This window comes from Mustela nivalis (genome assembly GCF_964662115.1).
Source record: "Mustela nivalis genome assembly, chromosome: 10".
NCBI classification, from domain to species: domain Eukaryota; kingdom Metazoa; phylum Chordata; class Mammalia; order Carnivora; family Mustelidae; genus Mustela; species Mustela nivalis.
The window spans coordinates 38,480,776-38,506,721 of record NC_139029.1 but is presented as its reverse complement, the minus strand read 5'-3'; the positions used below and the strand labels follow the sequence as shown (position 1 = coordinate 38,506,721).

The window sequence follows — 25,946 nt, the reverse complement described above, 5'->3', positions numbered from 1 at the left end:
CTTGCATATAGTCTCAACTCTTTCTTTATGGATCCTGTATGACAAAAATTCTTATTTTCAATAAATCCAACTCATCTGTTCTGTGCCTTATGGCTGAATATGGCTGCAGGCAAACAAAATCGTGGTATTGGTGTATCTTTAAATTCATGATCATAATCTTTAGAGAGTCTCTTAATGTTGCTAGGCAATCACAGTATATTTAGCTGGTTTATCCACACTCCTAAATGGTTATTTTATACTTGTCCTTTTTTTAGACCTTTAAAGCACTTCTCCTTATTCTCACTCTCAGCTTGACTACTTGTTTTGTTTCACTCACAAAAACAAAGGCAATACAAGAAAAGTTCTATAAGCTCCCAGCTTTGTCTCTGTTTACTTACACACATGCTCTTTTGTTACTCTAGATGGCCTGTCCAGTGTCCTTTCAAAAACCATGGCTCCATGTTTGCTTTGGATTACATTCTCTATCTCTTCTGGCCTATTCAAGGACTTCACTCTTAATTTTTCTATGTGTTTCCTGTATCATCAATGTTTTCCTCTAGTAGGTCATTATCTCTAAAAGAATGTAACCATAAAATGATGTTCTTTCTTCTATTTTTCTCTTGATCCCCCTTCCCCTTCCAACAGTTGCTCCATTTCTCTAGTCCCCTTAATAACAAAACTTCCCCCAAAGGCTTGTTTATATTTCTTGTCTCTTTTTCTCCCCAGGCCTCCTGAGCCCAGGCTAGGCAAAGAATTGTTAGTGCTCTTGTCAAAGTACTAATGAAATGATCACATAACTAAATTCAATGGTGATCTTTTCCAATGTAATGATTTTTAAGTGCATGTGTATGTGCAGTTTTATATCTTTAATTGATATCTCCACCTCGGACCTGTTCCCTAAATTCCAGATTGATATATCCAGCTGCTTGTCTTTTTCACTTAAATGCCTAATACACATTTCAAACTTACGTGCCCCAAATGGAAGTCCTCATCTTCAGTCTTTCCCATTTCAATTGATAGTAACTTCATTCTTCCAGTTGTTCAGTCTAAAATCTTTAGGGTCATTACTGACTCCTTTCTGTCATAACCCATATTCAGTGTGTCAAGAAATTCTTTTGGCACTATCTTCAAAATATATCCAGAATCTAGCTATTTTGCATCACTTCTACGATCACATTGACATAAGCCATTATCACCCTTATCTTCATAAAGTCCATTAGCCTTCTGTGTGCTTCTACCCTCCACTGCTAACCCCTTCCCATCTGTTTTCAACATAGCTGACAAAGAAGTTCTTTTTAAATGTGAATCTGATCGTGTCACTCGAGTAGTTTCCTGTTTCATTCAGAGTAAAAGTCAGACCATAGCTCAACACATTTCTTATTCCTACTTACACCTCATCCAAGTCACTACTGTGACTGTTCTCTCTCTGGCTTACCTCTACCAGTGTTCATTTGACTTCTTGTTACGTTGGACATCAAGTTACATATTCGTTAAGCATCTTGTGGTGTTTTCTTTGCCTGAAATATTGTTTTTCTGTATTTTCTCATGATTTGTTTCATCACCCTTTTACGTCTTTGCTCAGTTTTCACATTCTCCAAGTGAGCTCCACTCTGATCATCCAGTTTAAAATTACAAAACTTCCTAACCCCATATTCCTTACCCCCCTTCTCTGATCTGTCTTTAGTCCAAGAAATTATCACTTTTTAATATTCAGTGACATAGCTTACTTACCTTATTTATTCCTACTAAAATGTAAAGCTCTATAAGAGAGATCAGGGGATTTAGACTGTTCTGTTTACCACTATATCCTCAGAATTTGGAATAGTCCTGACACAGAATTAGTGGCTCAATAAATATCTGTAGAATAAATATGTATGCCCTGGATTATGATGTAAAGATAAAAAATGTGTTTCTTAATGCATTTTGCTGTCAAAAAAAAAAAAGTTTGAGGGGCACCTGGGAGTCAGTCAGTTAACTGTTCAATTCTTGATCTCAGCTCATGTCTTGATCTCACCACAGTTGTGAGTTTGTGCCCTAAGTTGGACTTCACACTGGGTGTGGAGCTTACTTTAAAAAACAAAAAACAACCCCCCCCCCCAAAAAGAAGTTTGAACTATGTTAGTTTTTACTGTCAAGTTAGGAATTTGAAAGGTATATAGTAATTTTACAGCCAAAAAATTTAGTGAACTTTTGTATGGTTTTCAAGATGTAATTCAGATGTATTCCAAGAGTAGTTTTTTCACTAGATGGGTCATTTTAACAAAAAAATCCTCTGGAGTAAGAGTTAAGTGACCTAGGTAACACTTAACAGAGACCTCATCCAAGTCATGCTGCTCATGCTCCCAACTCCTCATCTATAAAGTCATTGGGTTGAGGTGCTTCCTATGATCTTTTCTAGGTCTTATGATCTCTGACAACCCACATTGTTATTTTTTGCTAAAGTAATCCTGGAATGAAGTGCATATTAGTTTCAAGGATGTACTTCTTCGTGAAGAAATTAATGACTCTCAACTGTGTTCTTATCTATTGTATCTCATCATGAACTAAAGCATTTGTATTTTTTAATGTTCATATTTATGCTTATTTATGGTATATATAGGAGAAACAAGTTACTTGGTTTTAATAGTGCTGCATTATTCTGTTTAGGAAATTGTTATAAGCTTCAAAAAACTACAATACTGAAAAGTTTTAAGAACTTTAGGGGAAAAGTAATGTACCACAACAGTCATTTTTTTGTCTTTTATTTTTCTTTTCCAGACCGTCTTAAAATCGCTACATTTGCCAAAAAACAACAGTCTTTATGTCCTTACACCAGACTTGCCACCACCTTCATCATCTAGTCATACTGGGTAAGGTGTTTACTTTTCCTGAGTATCTGAAATGAAGCTTGATTATTAAGTTGCTTTAAGCTGTATATAAGTACCAAAATGAAATCAAATCAAACTCTTGTTGAAGCTTTAACTCACCAACAACTACTAACTACATAAACTTTCAGGCTATTTGGTTTAGATAGTTTGATTTTAGTGGTGGAATTTTTTTCCAAAGAAAATCTTTTGCAAAACTCCATTATGGGAAAAATAGTCAAAAATGATAGTGTTCTTTTTGATGGGGAAGGATTAGTGTTGGAAGGAAGAGATTGAGAAAATGGAACTCTACCTTCTCCCATGGCTAAGGCAGGCAAACCTTTGAGGAAAATTCATCAGGCACTGCAGAATACAGCTTGAAAAGCACTGATACAGCATTTCTATTAAGACAATCTCTTTTTGGAATAAAGTATCTTGTTCTTTTTTCATTATTCACAGTGAAACTCGGGACATTTATAGAATGGTAAATGATTTTGATATTAAATTATATATGATGTTATTATTGCTAAGTGAAACAAACTGATCTAAAGTACATGATGTTAATGATAGAGTAATAATTTTTGTGAGTGCAGTATCTTTCCAGAACTATGTTTAAGTTGTTTTTAGATTTTTTCCATTTTTATACACATTTACTTCTTTTTTAATACTACTTGGTGATTTTGTTTAGTAGGGAGACCTATGTGCCTAAACTTGGGATATTCTCAAACTTTTCCTACCATATTAAATATTTTATTATTATATAGTAATGTTGGGTCCCCCAATAATGGGTCCCTGGTCAAAGGAGCGAGACTGATATAAAGTGAAGGTCAAGCAAAGCTTTAGTTTGCACCAAGCATCAAGAATCAAACCGACCATCAGACAGACAGGTGGGAGCTGCATCTTACAGAGAGGGCGACTCCTCCCTGACTCACAGACTAACTTTTATAGAGCAAAGGCCATGTGGTTGGGCCTGACCACACACAGGTGGCCAATGAGATTGTAACACACAGAGAAAGCTGCACAGTCATGCTAGATCACACATAATGACCAATTGAATTACCATTTACCCTATAGTAGACATTTGAACTAGCCTATCACCTTGGTCAGAATTGGTGCCCAAAAGGCAGGGCCCACACTTCTTAGTAGCTAGGGAGACAGTATGCACGCTCTACTGATTGGCTCTCTCCACCTGACCCAACTCTTCCCTGCATTTGGGCGTTATCTCCACCTGACCTGACCCACCCTTGTATTTGGGCTTTGTTACCTGGGACTGGTTTCTCAGTCTTGCTTTGAAGTAAGTTCCCCTGGGGGGTGGGGGCAGGGTCAGTTTAAGTTTTACTGCATAAACAACAAAATGGCTATTCAACCAAGGTAGGGCTGCTCTGGCTAAATAGGTCCTTACAGTAGGAGGAGAAAATTACTGTTTTTCTCTACTATGCTGCTCACAGATCAGTTCTGGCTACCAAATGTATGGGGTTCTTTCCCCCCACACTGGGCCATTCTTCAATAGAAGCTTGATTTTCTACAATTTAAATAAATTCTGATACCAGCTACCTGGAGATAGCATCTAATCCCATAAGTTCAGGGCTCAGTTCCATAAGACTGTTCCCACAATGGACACTATTTCAAGTCGAGGTTGTCTACTGTGCTTCTGAATAACGGGTTATACATCGGAGGTTCTCATAGCCCCCTTCTTGGGTTTGATAATTTGCTAGAATGGCTCACAGAATTTGGAAGAGTGCTCTAGTTACCATTACCAAATTATTACAAAACACATTTTAAAGAAATAAATGAACAGCCAGATGAACAGGTATATATAGGACAAGATATGGAAGAGTCTTGAGCACAGGAGCTTAAAGTTTGGAGTGCTACCCTCACAGCATGGATGCATTCTTGTTCACCAACTTGGAAGCTCTTTAAAACACTTCCAGAAAAAGTAAAAATAAAACACTTCAGCTAGGGTTTTTTTTTTTAATAGAGGCTTTATTGCATAGGTAGGATTGATTAAATTATTGGCTATTAATAATTAACTCAACATCCAGCCCCTCTGCCCTCCCTACAAATATGGAGGCAGGGAGAATGCAGGTAGCTGAAAGTTCCAGCCCTTTAATTACTTGCTTGCTTTCCCTTGCAACCAGTCCTCATCCTGAGGGTTTTTCTCAGTCATTAACTCATGAGCAAACTCTTGTGTGGCTGAAAGGGGATTGTTATAAATAATTTCTCCTTCCATCTGTAATACTCTTATGATTTAGAAAGTTCCAAGGGTTCTAGGGAGCTCTTGTGGAGGTTGGGGGAGAAGGCCAAATGTATATTTCTTATATAGATTATGCCATTATAGGTAGATAGTAGCAAAAAAATTAAATTTGGCTTGTACCAAAGTAGAAATCACTGAACTAAAAAAATTAAATCTAATGTAATTATATTTGATAGTCTGTTAATAGTTCATTTTGGGTTAAGAATTTAATCACTGTTAAGGTTAGGTTAAGAATCAGTCACTGTTCATTTTTCATGTTAAGATCACATATTAATGGGAGGTTGAATTTGTATATCATTGCAAACAGCCAAACAGTACTTGTAGTCCTTTTGTTTATAGCAGTGTTGTTATCAACACTACATGAGATTAAGTTAAACAAGGACTTATTTGTATGGTTCTGTATTTAGTCGGGACATTATTTTTGTAGTTAAAAAAAAATTTTTTTTTAAGATTTTTTTTATTTATTTGACAGAGAGAGAGATCACAAGTAGGCAGAGAGGCAGGCAGAGAGAGAGAGAGAGAGAGAGAGAAGAGGAAGCAGGCTCCCCACCGAGCAGAGAGCCCGATACGGGGTTGGATCCCAGGACCCTGGGATCATGACCTGAGCTGAAGGCAGAGGCTTTAACCCACTGAGCCACCCAGGTGCCCCTATTTTTGTAGTTTAGTTAACAGAGTGTAATCACTGTCACCCAGTCTGTAGTCCACATAATTATGAGCAGATAGGAGACATTATTGATTATAATCCATTGCTTTTTAGTCTTATGATTAAATTGATTTATTAAAATGTTTTCCTGGGCTAATGGAATTGTTCTTCATTGCCATGTGGCTGACCTTCCTTTGATTGTCAAATTGCTCAGTTCCTAGGCAAGCAGGGCCCTATAGTGCTTATGAAATGCAGTGTTTTATTGGCAGATGAGTACTTAATACAGCACTAAAGTGGTCTTTATGAATCTCTTCCAAAGTTTCTATTTTAATTCCAGTTAGCCTATGATGTTATGTTAGTTTCAGGTGTACAATGTAGTGATTCAATAACCATGCATCACCTGGAGCTAATCACAACTAGTGTGCTCCTTAAGCCCTATCACCTATTTAAGCCATCCTCCTACCCACCTCCTTTCTGATAACCATTAGTTTGTTCTCTACAGTTAAGAGTCTGCTTCTTGGTTTATGTCTCTTTCTCTCTTTTTCTCCTTCGCTCATTTGTTTTGTTTCTTAATTACCACATAGGAGGGGTGCCTGGGTGGCTTAGTGGGTTAAGCCGCTGCCTTGGGCTCAGGTCATGATCTCAGGGTCCTGGGATCGAGTCCTGCATCGGGCTCTCTGCTCAGCAGGGAGCCTGCTTCCTTCTCTCTCTCTCTCTGCCTGCCTCTCAGTGTACTTGTGATTTCTCTCCGTCAAATAAATAAATACAATCTTAAAAAAAAAAATACCACATAGGAGTGAAATCATATGGCATATGTTTTTCTCTGACTGATTCAGTTTGCTTGGCATTATACTCTTTAGCCTAATCACATTGTTGCAAATAGTGATTTCATTTTATTTTATGGCTGAATAATATTTCATTGTATATATATACTGCATCTTCTTTATTCATCATCAGTGGACACTTTGGCTGTTTCCATATCTTGGCCGTTGTAAATAATGCTGCTATAAATATATAGGTGCATATATCCTTTTGAATTTGTGTTTTTGTATTCTTTGGGTAAATACCCCTTAGTGCAGTTGCTGGATCACAGAGTAATTCTATTTTTAATGTTTTGAGGAATGTCCATACTGTTTTCAGAGTGGCTGCACCAGTTTGCATTCCCACCAACAATGCAAGAGGGTTCTTTGTTCTCCACATCCCTGTTAACACTTGTTGCTCATGTTTTTTGATTTTTAGCCATTCTGACAAGTATGAGGTGATATCATATGGTGATTTAGATTTGCTCTTCCCTGATGTTGAGCATCTTTTCATGTGTCTGCTGGCCATTTGTATATCTTCTTTGGAGAAATGTCTGGTGTTTGGGTGTTGAGTTGTACAAATTCTTTATATTTAGGACACTAAGCCTTCATTGGATAATGTCATTTGCAAATAGTTCCTCACATTCTGTAAGTTTGCCTTTTGGTTTTATTGATTGTTTCCTTCACTCTGCAGAAACTTTTCATATTGATGCAATCCCAATAGTTTATTTTTATATTTGATTCTCTTGCCTCAGGACATATACCTAGAAAAAAGTTGCAATGGTTAATGTCAGAGAAGTTATTGCCTGTATTATCTTCTAGGATTTTTATGGTTCTAGGTCTCACATTTAGGTCTTTTATCCATTTTGAATTTATTTTTCTGTATAATGTAGAAAAGTGGTTCAGTTTCCTTTGCATATTGCCATCCAGTTTTCCCAGCAATATTTTTGAAGAGACTGTCCTTCTCATTGGATATTCTTTCCTGCTTTGCCAAAGATTAATTGACCATGGAGGTGTGGATTTATTTCTGGGTTTTCTGTTCTGTCCCATTGATCTGTGTCTTTTTTTCTCAGTAACATACTCTTTTGATTACTACAGCATTGTAAAATAATTTGAATTCTGGAATTGTGATGTCCCTAGATTTGCTTTTCCTTTTCAATGTTGCTATGGCTCTTCAGGCCTTTTGTGGTTCCATATAAATTTTAGAATTGTTTGTTCTAATTCTGTGAAAAATGCCTGTGGTATTCTGATAGGGATTACATTAAATGTGTAGATTGCTCTGGTTAGTATAGACATTTTATTTATTTATTTTTTAAGATTTTATTTATTTGACACAGAGAGAGGAAGAGATCAGCAAGAGAGGGAATTGGAGAGGGACATGCAAACTCCCCTCTGAGCAGGGAGCTTGACGTGGGGCTGGATCCCAGGACACTGGGATCATGACCTGCGCTGAAGCAGAGCCACCCAGGCACCCCTGGTATAGATTTTTTAACAGTATTTATTCTTCTAATCCATGAGCATGGAATGTCTTCTCATTTCTTTTGTCATCTTTAATTTCTTTCATCAGTGTTTTATAGTTTTCAGAATACAGGTCTCTCAGCTGTTTGGTTAGGTTTATTCCTAGGTATCTTACTATTTTTGGTACAACTGTAGATGGGATTATTTTTTAAATTTCTTTTTCTGCTGCTTCAGTATTGGAATATAGAAGTGCAGCAGATTTCTGTAGATTGAATTTGTATCCTGCAACTTACTGAATTTTTGTATCAGTTCTAGGAGTCTTTTGGGTTTTCTTTATATAGTATCATTCATATGCATAGTGAGCATTTTACTTCTTACTGATCTGGATGCACTGTATTTATTTTTGTTGTCTGATTGCTGTGGCTAAGACTTTGAGCACTGTGTTGAATAGAAGTGGTGAGAGTGGGCATCCTTGACTTTTTTTCTGACTTTAGGGGAAAGGCTCTCAGTTTTTCCCCATTGAGGATGATGTTAGCTGTGGTTTTGTTCTATATGGCCTTTTGTATGTTCTCTCTAAACCTACTTTTTGAGGGCTGGTTTTTGTGTTTTGTTTTTTTAAGATTTTATTTATCCATTTGACAGGCAGGATCCCAGGACCCGGGGATCATGACCTGAGCTGAAGGCAGAGGCCTTAACTCCTTGAGCCACACTGGATCATTGAAATGATCCTATGGTTCTTATCCTTTCTCTTATTGATATGATGTATCAAGTTGATTAATTTGGAAATTTTGAACCATCCTTGCAGTCCAAGAATGAATCCTACTTGATCGTGGTGAATGACATTTATAATGTATTGTTGGATTTGGTCTGCTAGTTCCTTTTTGAGGATTTTTGTATCTATGTTCATCAGAGATATTGGCCAGTAGTTTTCTCTCTCTCTCTCTTTCTCTTTTTTGGTATTTTTTTTTTTAAGATTTTATTTATTTATTTATTTATTTGACAGAGAGAGAGAGAGAGCAAGAGCACAAGCTGTCAGAGAGGCAGGCAGAGGCAGAGAGAGAAGCAGGCTACCCACTGAGCAAGAAGCCCGATGCGGGGCTTGATCCCAGGACCCTGAGATCATGACCCGAGCCTAAGGCATCGACTTAACCCACTGAGCCACCCAGGCACCCCTTTGGTGTGGTAAATTTATCTGGCTTTGGTATTAGGGTAATGCTGGTGGCCTCATATAATGAATTTAGAAATTTTCCTTCCATTTCTCTTTTTTTGGAGTAGTTTAAGGATGGGTTATTTGCTCTTCTTCAAATGTTTGGTAGAATTTGCCTTGGAAGCCGTCTGGTCCTAGACTTTTGTTTGTTGTGAGTTTTTTGATTACTGATTCAATTTCATTACTGGTAATCAGTCTGCTCGAATTTTCTATTTCTCTTGTTTAAGTTTTGGTAGGTTATTTGTTTTTAGGAATTTATCCATTTCTTCTAGGATATCCAATTTGTAAGCATGTAGTTTTTATAATATTCTCTTATAATTGTTTATATTTCTGTAGTCTTCATTATTTCTCCTCTCTCACTTGTGATTTAATTTATTTGGGTCCTTTTTTTCCTTGATGAGTCTGGCTAGAGGCCTATCAGTTTTACTGATTTTTTTCCAAAGAACCAGCTCCTGGTTTCATTGATCTTTTCTGTTGTTTTTTAAGTTTCTATATCATTTATTTGTTCTTATCTTTATTATTTCCTTCATTTTGTTGGCATTAGGTTTTGTTTTTTGCTCTTATTCTAGCTCCTTTAGATCTAAAGTTGAATCATTTACTGGAGATTTTTCTTGCTTCCTGAGGTAGGTCTGTATTGCTGTGAACTTACTCTTAGAACCATTTTTGCTGTATCCCAAAGGTTTTGAACCATTGTGTTTTCATTTTCATTTGTTTCCATGTACTTTTTAAAAATTTCTTTTTACTTCTTCGTTGACCCGTTCATTGTTTAGTATCATGTTATTTAACCTCCATGTATTTGTGGTCTTTCCAGATTTTTTCTTGTGGTTGACTTCTAGTTTCATAGTCTTGTGGTCAGAAAAGATGCATGGTATGACTTGTTTTTAAATTTGATGTGGCCCGTTTGTTTTGCCTAATATGTGATTTATGCTGGGCAGTGTTCCATGTGCACTTGAAAAGAATGTCTATTCTGCTGTTTTAAGATGAAATGGTCTAAATATATCTGTTAAGTCCCTCTGGTCCAGTGTGTCATTCAAAGCCATTGTTTCCTTGCTGATAATCTGTTCAGATGATCTGTCCATTGACGTTAAGTGGGGTGTTAAAGTCTCCTACTATTATTGTATTTTTATTGATCAATTCCTTTATGTTTGTTATTGTATTTGGGTGCTCCCATATTGGGTACATAAATATTTGTATTTGTTTTATCTTCTTATTTGATTGTCCCCTTTATTATATAGTGTCCTCCTTTATCTCTTGCTACAGTCTTTGTTTTAAAGGCTATTTTGTTTGATATAAGTATTGCTACTGTGGCTTTCTTTTGACATCGACTTTCATGATAAATGTTTTTCCATCCCCTCACTTTCAGTGTTTGAGCATCTTTAGGTCTAAAATGAGTCTCTTCCAGGCATCCTATAAATGGGTCACTTTTTTTTAATCCATTCCATCACCCTTTATCTTTTGATTGGAGCATTTACTCCACTTACATGTTGTCATTTTGTTACTTGTTTTATGGGTGTTTCTGAAGATTTTCTCTGATCCTTTCTTGTCTTTCTTTTTGATTTGTGGTTACCATTAGCTTTATATACAACGTCTTCTTCATACAGCAATCTATATTAAGTTGATCATCATTTAAGTTTGAACTCATTTTTTTACTCCTCCCCACATTTGAGGTATATGGTGTTATATATGTCATGTATATAACAGCATATACATGACATTCTATTATATTAATGAGTTCCTTGACTGGCTTTTTACAGAAATATTCATTTTTACTACTTTTCTGTTTCCTGCTGTTATATTGTCACTTTAGGTCTCTCCTTTCCACTCAGAGTCCCTTCTAATATTTCTTGCAGGCTGGCTTAGTGGTCTTGAACTCCTTTCATTTTAGTTTTTCTGGGAAACTCTTATTTATTTACTTTTTAAAAAATATTTTATTTATTTATTTGACAGAGATCACAAGTAGGCAGAGAGGCAGGCAGAGAGAGAGGAGGAAGCAGGCTCCCTGCTGAGCAGAGAGCTCGATGCGGGGCTCGATCCCAGGACTTGAGATCATGACCCGTGTCGAAGGCAGAGGCTTAAACCACTGAGCCACCCAGGCACCCCTCTGGAAACTCTTATATCTCCTATTTGATGATAGCCTTCTTGGGTAGAGTATTCTTGGCTGCAGATTTTTTCCATTCAGCACTTTCAAATGTATTATGCCACTCTCTTCTGGTTTAGAAAGTTTCAGCTGAAAAATCCCCTGTTGGCCTTATGGGTTTTCCCATGTAAGTTATTGTCTTCTTTTTCTTGCTGCTTTTAAAAACTTTCTTCATTACTATATTTTGCCATAGTTTAATTATGTGTTGGTGTGAATCTGCTTTTATTGACTTTAATGGGGGTTTTCTGTGCCTCTCCTGTTTCTTTCCCCAGATAAGGGATGTTTACTCAGCTTTTTTAAAAAAAATTATTTATTTATTTATTTATTTGAGAGAAAGATAGCAAGAGAGAGATTATGAGCAGGGGCAGAGGGAGAAAGAGAGGCAGTAGCAGGCCCCCCACTGAACAGGGAGCCCGACATGTGGAGTTCAATCCCTGGAACCTGGGATCATGACTTGAAGGCAGACGTTTAACTGACTGAGCCACCCAAGCATCTCTGTTTTCAACTATCATTTCTTTAAATAATTTCTCTAGCCTCTTTTCTCTTTTCTTCTTCTGGGACTCCTGTATACAAATGTTACTACATTTGATTTAGTCACTGAGTTCCCCAAGTCTTTTCTAATTTTGTGTAATTTTTTTTCTCTCTTTTGTTTGGCTTGATTACTTTTTATTACTCTTGTCTTCTAGGTCATTAATTTGTTCCTCTGCTTCTCCCAGAAGCTGTTCATTGCTATTCATTCCATGAAGTATATTTCTCACTTTGTTTATTGATCACTTTATCTCTGTTATGTTATTACTTATCTCTGTGTTAAAGATCTCATTTATGTCCTCCGTCTTTTCTGAACCCCAGAGTGTATCCTTATGATCACTACCTTATATTCTCTACCAGGCATGTTACTTTTATCTGTTTCACCTAGATCTCTGGCTCTGGCCTTGTCCTGTTCTTTAATTTGGGATAAATATTTCTGTCTTCTCATTTTGTCTAAGTCTCTGTGCCTGTTCTTATGTGTTAGGAGTAATCAGTATCTGCTGTTCTTGAAGGCAATGGCTTTATTAAGAAGCCCTCTAATGCCATGAGGTGTTTTCTCTCCTGTTCCCCAGGGCCTGGCACTTGCAGAAGTGTCTCCATTGTGTGCTGGCTGTGCTCTGTTGTTTTGTCCTGCCTGCTTTATCTTCAGGTCAGTCCTCTGTAGAGGCTCTCTTTGCCTGTTGTGGGCAGTGTTTGGTCCTTGGCCTGAATGTAGCACTTTTAAATGAGGTGTGCCCTGGTATATTTGTGAAATGAGACCTGTCACCACCACTATGGAACTGAGGCTCCACAGAACTCCCATGTTTGGAGACACGTTGTGAGCACAGGTTTGGGCTGGTCTTCTGGAGCTGGAAACTGCCACACTGGACTGATGCAAGCATGATGGGGAAGGGTGATTATTCTGGAGCATGGGAGGGGTGTGGCTTGGTGTAATCAAGTTAGGTAGCAAGTGTCCATGCTGTGCTGGTTCCTGCAGGTGGCCCTGTGGTCATGCTGAGGTGCGGCAGGTAGTGAAATGGTGCTGGCCAGTTCCTTTGTTCTGGAGTCTCCTTTCCATGAATGCTCCTTCTCTGGGATGCTCTCCAAAATGAGCAAATAGCCTACCCACTGTGTCCCCCAGGAGCTCTTCAGATCTCTGTTTCTACTCTTTGCCCTTGGGTTGTTTGCCTGCTTTCTTTCCAAGAGTAGCTTAATGCCCTCTGGGTTCTATTCTAGTCAAGTCTGTGGACCCTTAAAACTCCAGGCTTTAGGTCCCACTTGTTGCAAGAAGTCATGACATGAAATTTGGCCCTTCTTGCTTTCCCAGCCATCTGCTATGGGGATTGATTTTCCTCTTTTGCTCTCCTGTGTGCTAGTCACCCTTTTCCAGGACCCAGGCTCCCTCCTGACTATGGTGGCCACAGTCTGTTTTTCTCACTGTATCTCCACACTTCCTACCTTCTTTGATGTAACCTCTTCTCTACCTTTAGTTGTTGAGTTTGTGATATGTTTTTAAATTGTTTACTGACAAACCATTTTATTCCCAAGGTTTGGTGAGAACTATAGATCTAGAGAACACTACAGTTTAAACCATGTCCTATAAGAATTTTTTAAAAAAAATTTTACTGCCACTAGGGGGTGCCTGGTAATTGAATCTGTTTTTATATTTACAATTTCTGAAAAAAGAAAACACTAAGAAAGAAATTTATGATATTTATGTCTATAATTATGCTTAGAATTATTTTATTTTTTACTTTTAGAATTATTTTAACATAAATTATATTTTTCAGAAAACAGAATATCAAGCTAAGAATATAAGAGCAATCTCTTATTCATAACCTGTGTAACAGTTGAAAATCATCTAAAAACACTTCTTAATAAATCAGATTTCACTAATTGATAGAAAAGTGAAGCAGTATCCCGATGGCAAAACTTCAGACTATACTATAAGTCAAAGTAAAATTAGCAAAGAGAAAAAAAACTGTTAATTATACACATTTCATATTATAAGATTTAGTCCACCAAGGATTTAATTATTACATACTGGATAAAAATAAGCTCTGTCCTCAAGTAGCTTATAAAGTATTAGGCTTTTTCTTAATTTGTCTCTTTACAGGAATTTTGCTTGGATGCCACTCACTCTTAATGTTCTGTCTGCCATTCAGGTTGATTCATTCAGAAAGCGCCTCTTTTCATCTGCTCTAAAGGTTGGCGTTCCTGATAGTTCTGTTCTCAGCAGTCTCTCCTACTGTAATTTCTCCCTGTAACTACTCTGATATCTACTTAGTCCTTCATTTTCCAAATATGTATAGATGACACATAGTCTGTTTATCAACCCATATGTCCTAGTTGCCAGTGGAGCTTTTCCCTGGTGTGTATCCACATGTAATTCAAAGTTGTATGTCTAGAAGTGAGAAAAGAAAAATACCCTGCATACTTCTAGAAAGAAAAAAAAATGGGAAAACTTAGTCAATACATCAGTAAGCAGTAATATGAAAAAGGAGCACAGGAAAACAGAGTAGAGAACAGAAAATACGACAGCAAAAAAAAAAAAAAAATCGTGTATATTAAAATCTCAGTAAAGTATTAAACTCCTATTAAAAGTTCTCAAATAGGATTTTAAAAATAGTCCACTATATGTTGTTCACCAGAGAATTATCTATTGTTTTTTTTTTTTAAAGATTTTTATTTATTTATTTATTTATTTATTGGAGAGAGAGTATGAGAGGGGAGAGGGAGAAATAGAGTGGGAGCCCAAAGCAGGCCTTGATCCTGGGACTCTGGGATCACGACCTGAGCCAAAGGCAGTTGCTTAACCAACTGAGCCACCCAAGCACCCTAGAGAATCATCTTTTGGAGAAATAGCACAGAAAAGGGAAAATAAAGGTACAGAAAATTATATTCTAGCTAAATATTAGTTAAAAGAATATATAGCAATACTAGTATCACATAATGTTGAATTTAAGGCAAATAGTAATGAGGGCCATTTTACCAAGAAGATAGGACAGTTGTGAACTTACGTGTACAAATCAGCAAAATTGGTAGAATTACAAGGAGAAATAGAGCAACCACAATCATATACAAACATATTTCAGAAACTAATTAAGCAGCATATTTTTGCAGACTATAGAAGATTTGAATAGCCAAGTTAAATACAAATGGAATACATATGAAAATTGGCCATTACTAGAACACAACACCAGTATCAAAGAATCACTATCATACTGACCTCATTCTCTGACCATTATGCAATTAAGTAGAGGTGAAGTAATAATAAAAGATATCTCTGAGATTCTCCATATAGTTAGATTCTACAAATGATTTATTTCAGAATTATGGGTCAAAATGAAATCATAATAGTGCTTATTCTTCTAATCCATGAGCATGGAATGTTTTTCCCTCTCTTTGTGTCTTCCTCAATTTCTTTCTCAAGTGTTCTGTAGTTTCTAGAGTACAGATCCTTTACATCTTTGGTTAGGTTTATCCCTAGGTATCTTATGGTTTTTGGTGCAATTTTAAATGGGATTAATTCCTTGATTTCTCTTTCTTTAGTGTATAGAAATGCAATTGATTTCTGTACATTGATTTTGCATCCTGCCATGTTGCTGAATTGCTATATGAATACTAGCAATTTGGGGGTGGAGTCTTTTGAGTTTTCCACATAAAGTATCTTGTCATCTGTGAAGAGTGAGGGTTTGACTTCTTCTTTGCCAATTTGAGTACTTCTTATTTCTTTTTGTTGTCTGACTGCTGAGGCTAGGACTTCTAGTGCTATGTTGAACAATAATGGTGAGAATGGGCATCCCTGTCCTGTTCCTAACCTTAAGGGAAAAGCTCTCCATTTTTTCCCATAGAGTTCACTGTGGGCTTTTTGTAGAAGGCTTTTGTGATATTGAGGTATGTTCTTTCTATCCCTGCACTTTGAGGAGTTTAAATCAAGAAAGGATACTGTATCTTGTCAGCTTTTTTTTTTTTTTTTGTATCAAGAGAGGATCATACGGTTCTTGTGTTTTCTTTATTAATGTATTAATGTGATCTGTCATATTGATTGGTTTGCGATTGTTGAATCACCCTTCTATCCCAAGAATAAATCTCACCTGGTCATGGTGAGTAATCCTTTTAATATACTGTTGGAACCTATTGGTCAGTATCTTGGTTAATATTTTGGCATGCATGTTCATCAGGGGTATTGGTACATAGTTGTCCTTTTAATGAGGTCTTTGTCTGGTTTTGGGATCAAGGTAATGCTGGCCTTATAGAATGGGTTTGGAAGTTTTCTTTCCCTTTCTATTTTTTGAAACTGCTTTGTGGTAGAATAGGTATTATTTCTTCTTTAAATGATAGAATTCCCCTGGGAAGCCATCCAGCCCTGGACTCTTATTTTTGGGGTTTTTTGTTTTTTGATTACTGCTTCAATTTCCTTATTGGTTATGGGCCTGTTCAGATTTTCTGTTTCTTCCTCTTTCACTTTTAGTAGTTTTTAAGTTTCCAGGAATGCATTCATTTCTTCCAGATTGCCTAATTTGTTGGCATATACATGCTTGGAATATGTTTTTATAATTGTATTTCATTAGTGTTCATTATGATCTCTCCCCCTTCATTCATGATTTTTTTTTAAAGATTTTATTTATTTATTTGACAGAGAGAGATCACAAGTAGATGGAGAGAGAGGCAGGCAGAGAGAGAGAGAGGGAAGCAGGTTCCCTGCTGAGCAGAGAGCCTGATATGGGACTGGATCCCAGGACCCTGAGATCGTGACCTGAGCCAAAGGCAGCGGCTTAACCCACTGAGCCACCCAGGCACCCCATTCATGATTTTATTAATTTGGCCCTTTTTCTTTCTTTTTGTTAAGTCTGGCTAAAAGTTTATTGATCTTATTAATTCTTTCAAAGAACCAGCTTCTAGTTTTACTGATATGTTCTACTATTCTACTGGTTTCTGTTGCATTGAAATGAAATTCCCCCGCTTAATTTAGGCTTTATTTGCTGTTCTTTCTCCATATCCTTTAGATGTAAAGTTAGCTCGTGTATTTGGGATTTTTTTCTATCCTTTAGATGTAAAGTTAGCTTGTGTATTTGGGATTTTTTCTAATTTTTTGAGAGAGGCTTGTACTGCAGTGTACTTCCTGTTAGGATGGCCTTTGCTATATCCCAGAGGTGTTGAACCAATGTATTTTCATTCTCATTAGTTTCCATGAGTTTTTAAAATTCTTTCATTTCCTGGGTGACACATTCATTCTTTAGCAGGATGCTCTTTAACCTCCAAGTGTTTGAGTTCCTTCCAAATTTCCTTTTGTGATTGAGTTCAAGTTTCAAAGCATTATGGTCTGAAAATATGCAGGGAATAATCTCATTCTTTTGGTATTGGTTGAGACCTGATTTGTGACCCAGTATTTGATCTATTCTGGAGAAAGTTACATGTGCACTTGAGAAGAATGAGTATTCTGTTGTTTTAGGATAGAATGTTCAGATATAACTGTGAAGTCCATCTGGTCCAATGTGTTATTCAGAGCCCCTGTTTTTTGTTGATCTTCTGCTTAGATGATTCATTCATTTCCGTGAGTAGGGTGTTGAAGTCCCCTACTCTTAATGTATTATTAGCAATGTGTTTCTTTACTTTGGTTATTAACTGGTCTATGTAATTGGGTGCTCCCATGTTGGGGACATAAATTTTTACAGTTGTTAGATCTTCTTATTGGATAGACCCTTTAAATATGATATAGTGTCCTTCTACATCTCTTTCTATAGTCTTGGCTTAAAATCTAGTTTATCTATCTGATATGAGGATTGCTATTCCAGCTTTCTTTTGAGGTCCATTAGCATGGTAAATGGTTTTCCACTCCTTCAGTTTCAGTGTGGAGGTGTCTTCAGGTCTAAAATGAATCTCCTGTAGACAGCATATGGATAGGCCTTGCTTTTTTATCTGCTCTGATGCCCTGTGTCTTTTGATTATAGTGTTTAGCCCATTTACATTCAGAGTAACTATTGAAAGATATGGATTTAATGCCATTGTATTGCCTGTAAAGTCCCTGTTTCTGTAGATTGTCTCTGTTTCTTTCTGGTCTGTGTTACTCTTGGAGTCTGTCTCTGCTCACAGGATCCTCTGTCATATTTCTTGCAGGGCTGCCTTGGTAGTCCCATATTCTTTCAGTTTCAGTCTGTCCTGGAAGCTCTTATCTCTCCTTCCAATCCAAATGACAACCTTGTTGGATAAAGAATTCTTAGCGGCATGTTCTTCTCATTTAGTACCCCAAATATATCATGCCATTCCTTTCTGGCCTGCCAGGTTTCTGTGGATAGGTGTGTTAGTCTGATGTTCCTCCTCTTGTACCTAGAGAATCTCTAGTCTCGAGCTGCTCTTAGTATAGCCTCTTTTACTGTAAAATTTCCTGGATTCATTACTATATATCAGGTGTTGATCTGTTTTTATTAGCTTTAGGAGGGGTCCTTTCTGCCTCTCAGAAATGAATGCTTGTTTCCTTCCCCCAATTAGGGAATGATTTGCTGAAATATACCTTCTTTCCCTCTCTCTCTCTCTCTCTCCTCCCCTTTAGGCACACCAATAATTCTGACATTTGTTTGTTTCAAAGCATCAATAAGTTCTTTCTTCATAGGCTCTGAGTTGTCTTTCTGTCTTTTCCTCTACTTCCTTCCCATCAGCCTGTCTTCTAGATCATTTATTCTTTCTTTTGCCTCATTCACCCTAACTGTTAAAGCATCCAGTTTAGACTACATCTCAGTTATGGCACTTTTAAGTTTGGCCTGATTAGCTCTGATTTCTGTACTTAGAGATTCTCTACTGTCTTTTATGCTTTTTCAAGCCCAGCTGTTAACTTAATAATTGCTATCCTGAATTCCATCTCTGACATCTTACTTATATCCATATCAGTTAGTTCTATGGCAGAGAATATTAACTCTGATTCTTTCTTTTGTGGTGAATTCTCCTTCTAGTCATTTTGCCCAGAAAAGAATGGGTGAGTGAGTGAGCAGAGTCCAAAATATCAATCCCTACCCAAAGAACGTGTACCCTAGACAAATCTGAGGCAGTTGGAAACCAAAACAGAAAAGCAAACAAAACCAAAACAGAACAAACAAGAAAAAGAAGAGAGAAAAAGATATGTTGTAGGGGAGAGACTAAAATCTCACAGGGTGATCCACTTTTTCCTGAGTGAAATTTTGTCTGTGTGTTAGAAGACTCTCCCCAAATTGCAAAGATAGCGAAACTTATCTATATACAAAAATAGAATTGGATAGAGTGAAAAAAAAGGCCTAAAATGAAGCACACGTCTATTAAATGTAGATTTAAAAAATAAGTAACTTGAAAACGTAAGTTGGTAAAATAAGAAACTAGTTGAAAGAGGAAAAAGTTAAAAATAAAGAAATGGAAAATTTTAGAGTGAAAGAAACTGAATTGTGAGAAAAAAAACCCCTCAAGCTCAATATATTATTTGCCCCTGGCACTGGATTTTTAGTCTTGTGGGATCAGTAACCTAGTTTGCACCTATTCTTCCAGGTTGTCTTCTTGGGGGAGGGGCCTGCTGTGCTGCTTCTCAGGTGTCTTTGCCTGGGTGGAGTTACACTGCCCCTTGCCAGGGGGCTGGGCTCAGTGTAAGCTGGTTCTCTGTGTGGCTTTTGTTCCTTGGAGGTTTTCCACTCCTCTCTATAGAGGATCACAATAAAAATGGCTGTGCTTGAATTTCTGGCCCAGAGCCAAAAGATCGAGGTCCCCCCTTCTTTAGTAAGGAACAAAGAGTCTTCACCTTTGCATGTGCCAAACTCTACAGACTCTTGTGCGTGCCCACTATAATTCTCCCAAGGAGAGTCTGAGGGACTCATGCATGTCACTGCCCTTGGGACTAAGTGTGGCTGTGGGCTTGTGCACCGTACCTTACTCTGCTGCTCCCAGGCCACGGCTGAGGTTCACTCTGCTATCCTTTCCGAGGTCATTTCCACCCTGAGTATGACCCAGTTGTGAGTGCAGCTGTTTCGTTCCTCCCAGGAGATGGTAAACAGCCCACATATTTCAGTCATCTTCATGTGTTTAGGCAGAGAGCATTCACCCAACTGGCTTGCCATTTTGGGCAACACGAGCTGAGAGTCCCCTCTTGGCCTTGCTGACTGTAACCAGTTTCCTCTCTCCGTTGCTTGGGCACTCTACTGGTTCAAGCACCCTCCATTTGTTCTGTGTCTCCTGGAATCCTGAGACCACAATGACCCACCTAGAATTCTACCATTTGCATCTGCTGAGCACCTATCACAAAGTGAACATGTGGTTTATACTTGAATGCTAAGTGGAGTCATTTACCTTTCACTCTAGATCTAAATCTTAGGAACCATGTCCTTAGGTAGCCTGTAGAAAGAGTTAAGACTGGATCTTTAGAGCCTGACGGCCTGGTGCAATAGGCCTTCTCACCAACTCACTTACAGTAGGATTAATATCTTAGAGAGCTCATAGCAAACTTTGTTCGGGTCTATCTACCACAGAGGGTAAGAAGTAGGAGGGAATTCAGTGCACCAGGGCATAAGTAAAAGAGAAGCTGCTGGGTTTTTAGTCCCTGCCTTCTGTGAAACCTAATCTAGCACAGGGTTACCTTGTGAATAATTGTAATAGTGTCTTCTCTTCCTTTGGGACAAACAAGTCTAGAATAGGGAAAAATGCTATAAGTGTTCTCATTAAAACTTCCCTTTGTCGGAAAAAGTGGTATGGGCAGAAATAGTATACCCTTATGAGCAGAGGGAGAAATTTGAAGAAAAGCAGATGAAACATTCTTCTCAGGATCCTTGAGGTCTCTAACTCCATATTTGATATGTGTCTCACTATACCCATTAAACATGGTATGATAAGGGAAAGACTGAAGTATTCCTCCTCTGTCTGTAGCTTCTTGTAACCATCCAGCAGTTCTGGTCATAAGTATCTACCTGTGCTTCTAGCCTTAGGTCTAGCTAAGAGGTGTATTGATATTCAAATAAACATAGGATACCTTTTTCTTTTTCTCATTCCAGTCTGTCCCACCCTATACTGAGACCATTCCAGACACTCATCTGCCCCCATTATCCCAACTAAGAAAGATAATTTGTGGAATTTAGTTATTTGGAGGACTTTCTGAGAATGCTTCCAACTAACTCTCATTCTACTTCTATTTCCCTAAACACCTCACATTCTCTGTACAGATGTTACTCCTTATACTATTTTTCACTCTTTTGTGTATATCTTGCTATTTTCATTTTTGGTATATCCCCTTAGTGCAAGAAGAGTCATACCTATAAGAGCTCTGACTTAGAATGAGAGGAAAGCTCAAGGATATCCTCTTCGGAGGGCGTTAAAGAAGCCATCTAATCCAGTTCCATTTTATGATTGGAAGAACTGAGGTACAGAAAGAAGTTAAATAGTCTATTAGGCCTTGGCTTCTTCACCCAGCATGATCAGGTTGATAATTTTGCTTCCTAGGGCTCTGGAAAGAGACAATGTGATTAAATAAGAACACAAAATAATTAACAAATAATAATAATACAGATTATTATTAATACACATTATTATGTGTATTGTTAGTACACATAATAAATAATAACAAGTAAGAGCACTGGCAGGTCATAGAGCTAGTTAATGCGTGAGCCAGAACTTGGCTATCATAGAACTCTTAACTAACTCCAAACCACTCATAGTGCCTCTGAGCACTGCTCTTAAGGTCAGGGTGAATATGGTCCTAAACATAGTCTCATTTCAGCCTAGTTCATGTGTAAAGTAAATGTTCAATAAATCCTTTAAGTGGGTAAGACAAGTGGGTAATGAATCCTTTAAGTGGGTAAGTGATATAGTCCCTTTAGGAAGAAATAAACAGCTTTCAATGGGGGAATTTTTTTGGCTAAGTATTTTTATTTTCAGACTAGGGGAAAAAAGCCACAGTGGACTTTACTTTTAAATAATTTGCTGAGATGTCATTTGAAATGGTGTTTATGAGGTGTCTTCTCATGGTGCCTTTTTATTGATCAATATTCATGAGATTTTAGCAGTGTGGTAGGAACAAAGACCTTAAATGGCCCATATATGACAGTTTTCTGAAAACTTCATATATGCAAGTCATTGTTCTTAATAGATCAATTCATTTTTTCTTCCAAAATGCTTTACAAAATAACTTTTTTGTTGTTGTTTTTACCAAGGATAGTTACCTATGGGAATATTTTACCAGTGTTTTAATAATTTTAATTGGTATTAGTTTGATGTTTCATTCTTAGAGTAACTCATTTCTCAAGAATAAAATGAATATAAGCAATTACGTTATTGTAATTGCTGTTCAACTTAAATTTAATTAAATGACTAGTATTATTAGAGTTTGTAAAGGTAAAATTATGAAGTATTGGTTTGGTAAATGTTTCTTAATAAGGGGTTACTGAAAAATGGCTCATTTTAAGAAGAAGACATTTCCCTGAAGTTATGCATCCTGGATGAAAGAAGAAACTTGTCCCCAATTAAAGCATTGATGGAGTTCACGACACATCTAATTGGATTGATGTACCAAACCCATTTATATAGTTTACTGCCTATTGATAGGTCGGTGACCACTGAGATTAGCTTGTTAACATCACACTTTGAAAAAGAATTGCAGGTATTCTCTATAGTTGATTTAATGAACAGTCAGAAATTTAGTCACTAATTCTTGAAACAAAAATCAATATATCTGTAAATGAATATATATTTTTTGTTTTCTTCCATTTTGTCTACATGTATAAAATTATGTTTTGACACTTTTGCTATAAACTACTTGATGGATCACAATATATCACTATCGCCACTAATTACCACATTTTGATTAATCTTATATTCTTTGGTTAATACATTTTGCTGTATCCAATATATCACTATATTGATAAACAGTAATTATAGACATAAAGACACCTGAACTTGAAATTATCCTGAAAAATGTTATTAAGAATTATGTGAAACCAAATGTTTATTTATCTAGACATATTTAATTGCCAGGAAAGAAAGCAATTAAAAGTAGCTGCAGAGTAAGAGGCCAACCTTCGTTAAACGTGGTTTTAAGATTGTTACAGAACTTGTGGTGATGATAACATGGTGTCTTGGAGGATGTTAACAACTGTAGCAGAGTGTTAATTAAGAATGATGTAATCTGCAGCTCAGAATTATTAGTAGCATGTTAGTTTAGCTGGACAGGAGCAAAACCTAGTTTCAGTTATGATGAGGGCTCAAGTTGTATTTATAGTGGAAAGATTAACATTTTATTTTTATGCTGTTCCTGAGACAATTTAAAAATCCTGAATGAAACACAGTCAAATGTAAACATCAAGTCCCTAGCTCATTTACATATGTGCCAGATTTCCAAACTGATTGCTATTTGAACCTAATCTGTCATTGCTGGCTGCATTAGCTACAACAAACATTACATTTACATATTGATTTCTTATTTTGTTTTAGTGTAAATAATCCATAATTATAGTAAATTTGGTCTTTTGTTGACAAGAGCTCATATGACTCTGTAAGTTTAGAATGGAAATTTAAATTGCCATGTGTGATGCTTTTTAATTTAAAATCTTGACGTATCTGAAAGGATAAAAAGATCACTGTAGATCATAAAATATTCCCAGAAACAAAAAGGAGAACATTTTGTAGGGCCTTTTGGAAAGATATAAGTTATAAAGTATTAATGAAAAATTCAATAGCTTCTTCCAAGATTATTCTTTCATTTTTCTAATAAAGGTTTACAGTAATTTGAAAGAACTTACTGTTTTTGCTTCAAATTCAGGTCATACTTAAAAAGAAAACTACTGGAAACGAACCCTCTAAGCCTATTAATCTTATACTGATATTTTTGTTTAAAATATCTAGTACAAGAAAAAAAATAGCATACACACATAGCAGGAATGAAGCAAGAGATATTTTTGATCCCTATATTGGTGTTAATGCTTTACTTATTGTAACTAAATAGGCAGCATTGATTTGAGAAGTATGACTTCACTGGCAAAAAACTGTATGCGTCAGTGGAAATATGTATTAACTGAGCAGTGGCAACAAACCCATGGTTTCCATTTATATTGATTAAAAAGCATGTTGTATTTTTGAAGTTAAAAATATGGGACCCAGGGTATTTGCATGGCTCAAGTCATGATCCCAGAGTCCTGGGATCAAGCTACATCCATGTTGGGTTCCCTGCCCAGTGGGGAGTCTGCTTCTCCCTTGCTGCCCCCCTTAACTTGTGCTTGCTCTCTTTCTCTCCCCATCTCAAATAAATAAATAAATAAATAAAATCTTAAAAAGAAAGAATTAATTGCAAGAATGGTAGTTATCAGATTGTTCAAGTATTTATTTTTATGGTTTACATTTTTTATAGATATATGATTTACATACAATAAATGCACAATTGTTTTTGCACATTTATTTACAATTAAAATTTATTTTTTATTTGAGTGTAGTTGACACACAACGTTATATATTAGTTTCAGGTGTACGACATACTGATTCCACAAGTTTATATATTATGCTGTGCTCACCACAAGTGTAGTTACTACAGTCTGTCACCATACATTGCTATTACAATATCATTGACCATATTCCTTATACTATGCTTTTTATTTCTGTGATTTATTCATTCTATAACTGAAAGCCTATATCGCCTACTCGCTTTAACCCATTTTGCCCATACCCCAACCAAAAATGCACAGTTTTTAAGTTTCTTACAGTTACAAGAGTTTTGACCAAAGCATATTGTTTTCTTTACCATGGATTTTAATGAGTGAGATTCTAATTTGGATGTGTATATAAATATGTGATTAACACCCATTTAGAAGCTTATACTCAACTGATAGCAGCTGTTTACATGGTACTATGAATACAGAAGCTCTAAAAGCCATTATATTAGTCAACTCAGACTGCTATAACAAAATACCATAGACTGGGTGACTTAAACAACAGACATTTATTTCTCATGGTTCTGAGGCTAGGAAGTTCAAGATCAAGAAAGGAATGGGCAGATTTGGTTCCTGGTGAGAGCCTCTTCCTGGCTTATAGATGGTTGCCTTCTTGCTGTGTCCTCATTTGGCAGAGAGAAAAACCTCTGGTCTCTCTCCACTTCTTATAGGGACACTAATCCCATAATGGAGCCCACCCTCATGATTTAGCTAAATTTAACCTTCCAAAGGCCCTACCTACAAATACCATCACATTGGGGATTAGACTTTCAGCTTGTGAATTTAGCAGGGTTGGGGAGGAAAGGTGGGACACAAACATTCAGTCCATAAGAGCCCTGAAACCTAAGTCTGAATTTGTTGTGCTTCCTAGGTTGGTTGTTTAATCTTGATGGGTTTATACCTTATAAGAGTATTTCTTTTAGAACTAATAACTATTTTAATAGGAAGACTGTGGTGTAGCCCGGCCAGATTTGCTAGCTGAAAAATTTAAGAGGGAATTCTTGATTCAAGGACTTGCTGGAAAGGAAATCCTTAAATTACTGTTATTATCTTTGATGCAGGATATCCTGCCTACTACTGTGCTACCCTATGAAATGGGCCTGCTGCTATTTGGCAGGAAGAAAGCCATTCTTTTTAATCAGGAATTACCAGCAGGTATATAGCTACATGATGATCAATTGATTATTTCACTACCATAATGCAGCTTTAAGTTAACCTTAAGAAATCACTGCATCATACATATTAAATAGCCATGTGCTTTCTGTGTAAGTGGATCACTAAAGTGCTTTCTCAGTGTGAAATAAACTCAGTCGAGACAGTAGACTGTTAGATTTATTTCATAGCGTTGCTTTTACCAATACTTGATCCATAGAGACTAATAATTGATCGCTTTTCATGTCCACATGTAATAAAAGTGTATCTAGTTTCAAATTTATTTTCTGGGTCCTGTGTGTTAAAATTTGCTACACATTATTTTCCCTTTATTAAAAAAAGTTGGAGGGGAATATAAAATATATTAAACTAACCCAGAGAACTTAATAGAAGACAGATATTTTATAGATGGCTTCTTGATTTCTGATAAATAATCATGGTTAAATTGAAACAGGATCACCCCAGGCAGAGGTGGACATTCTGCTAATGAAAGGGCACTAGAAGTGTAAAACTTCTGGACAAAAAAGAAAGCAGAGAAGGGGTG

General features: G+C 36.7%; 1 protein-coding gene across 1 annotated transcript in view; it reads left to right on the top strand.

Annotated features, from left to right (window-relative positions):
* FAF1 (Fas associated factor 1) overlaps nt 1-25,946 on the top strand; it is a 481,294-nt gene that overhangs the window by 192,493 nt on the left and 262,855 nt on the right. Inside the window, exon 6 of the mRNA XM_082688355.1 lies at nt 2,737-2,828. Within this exon, the coding sequence (XP_082544481.1) occupies nt 2,737-2,828 (92 nt within the window). The remainder of the gene's footprint in view (nt 1-2,736; nt 2,829-25,946) is intronic.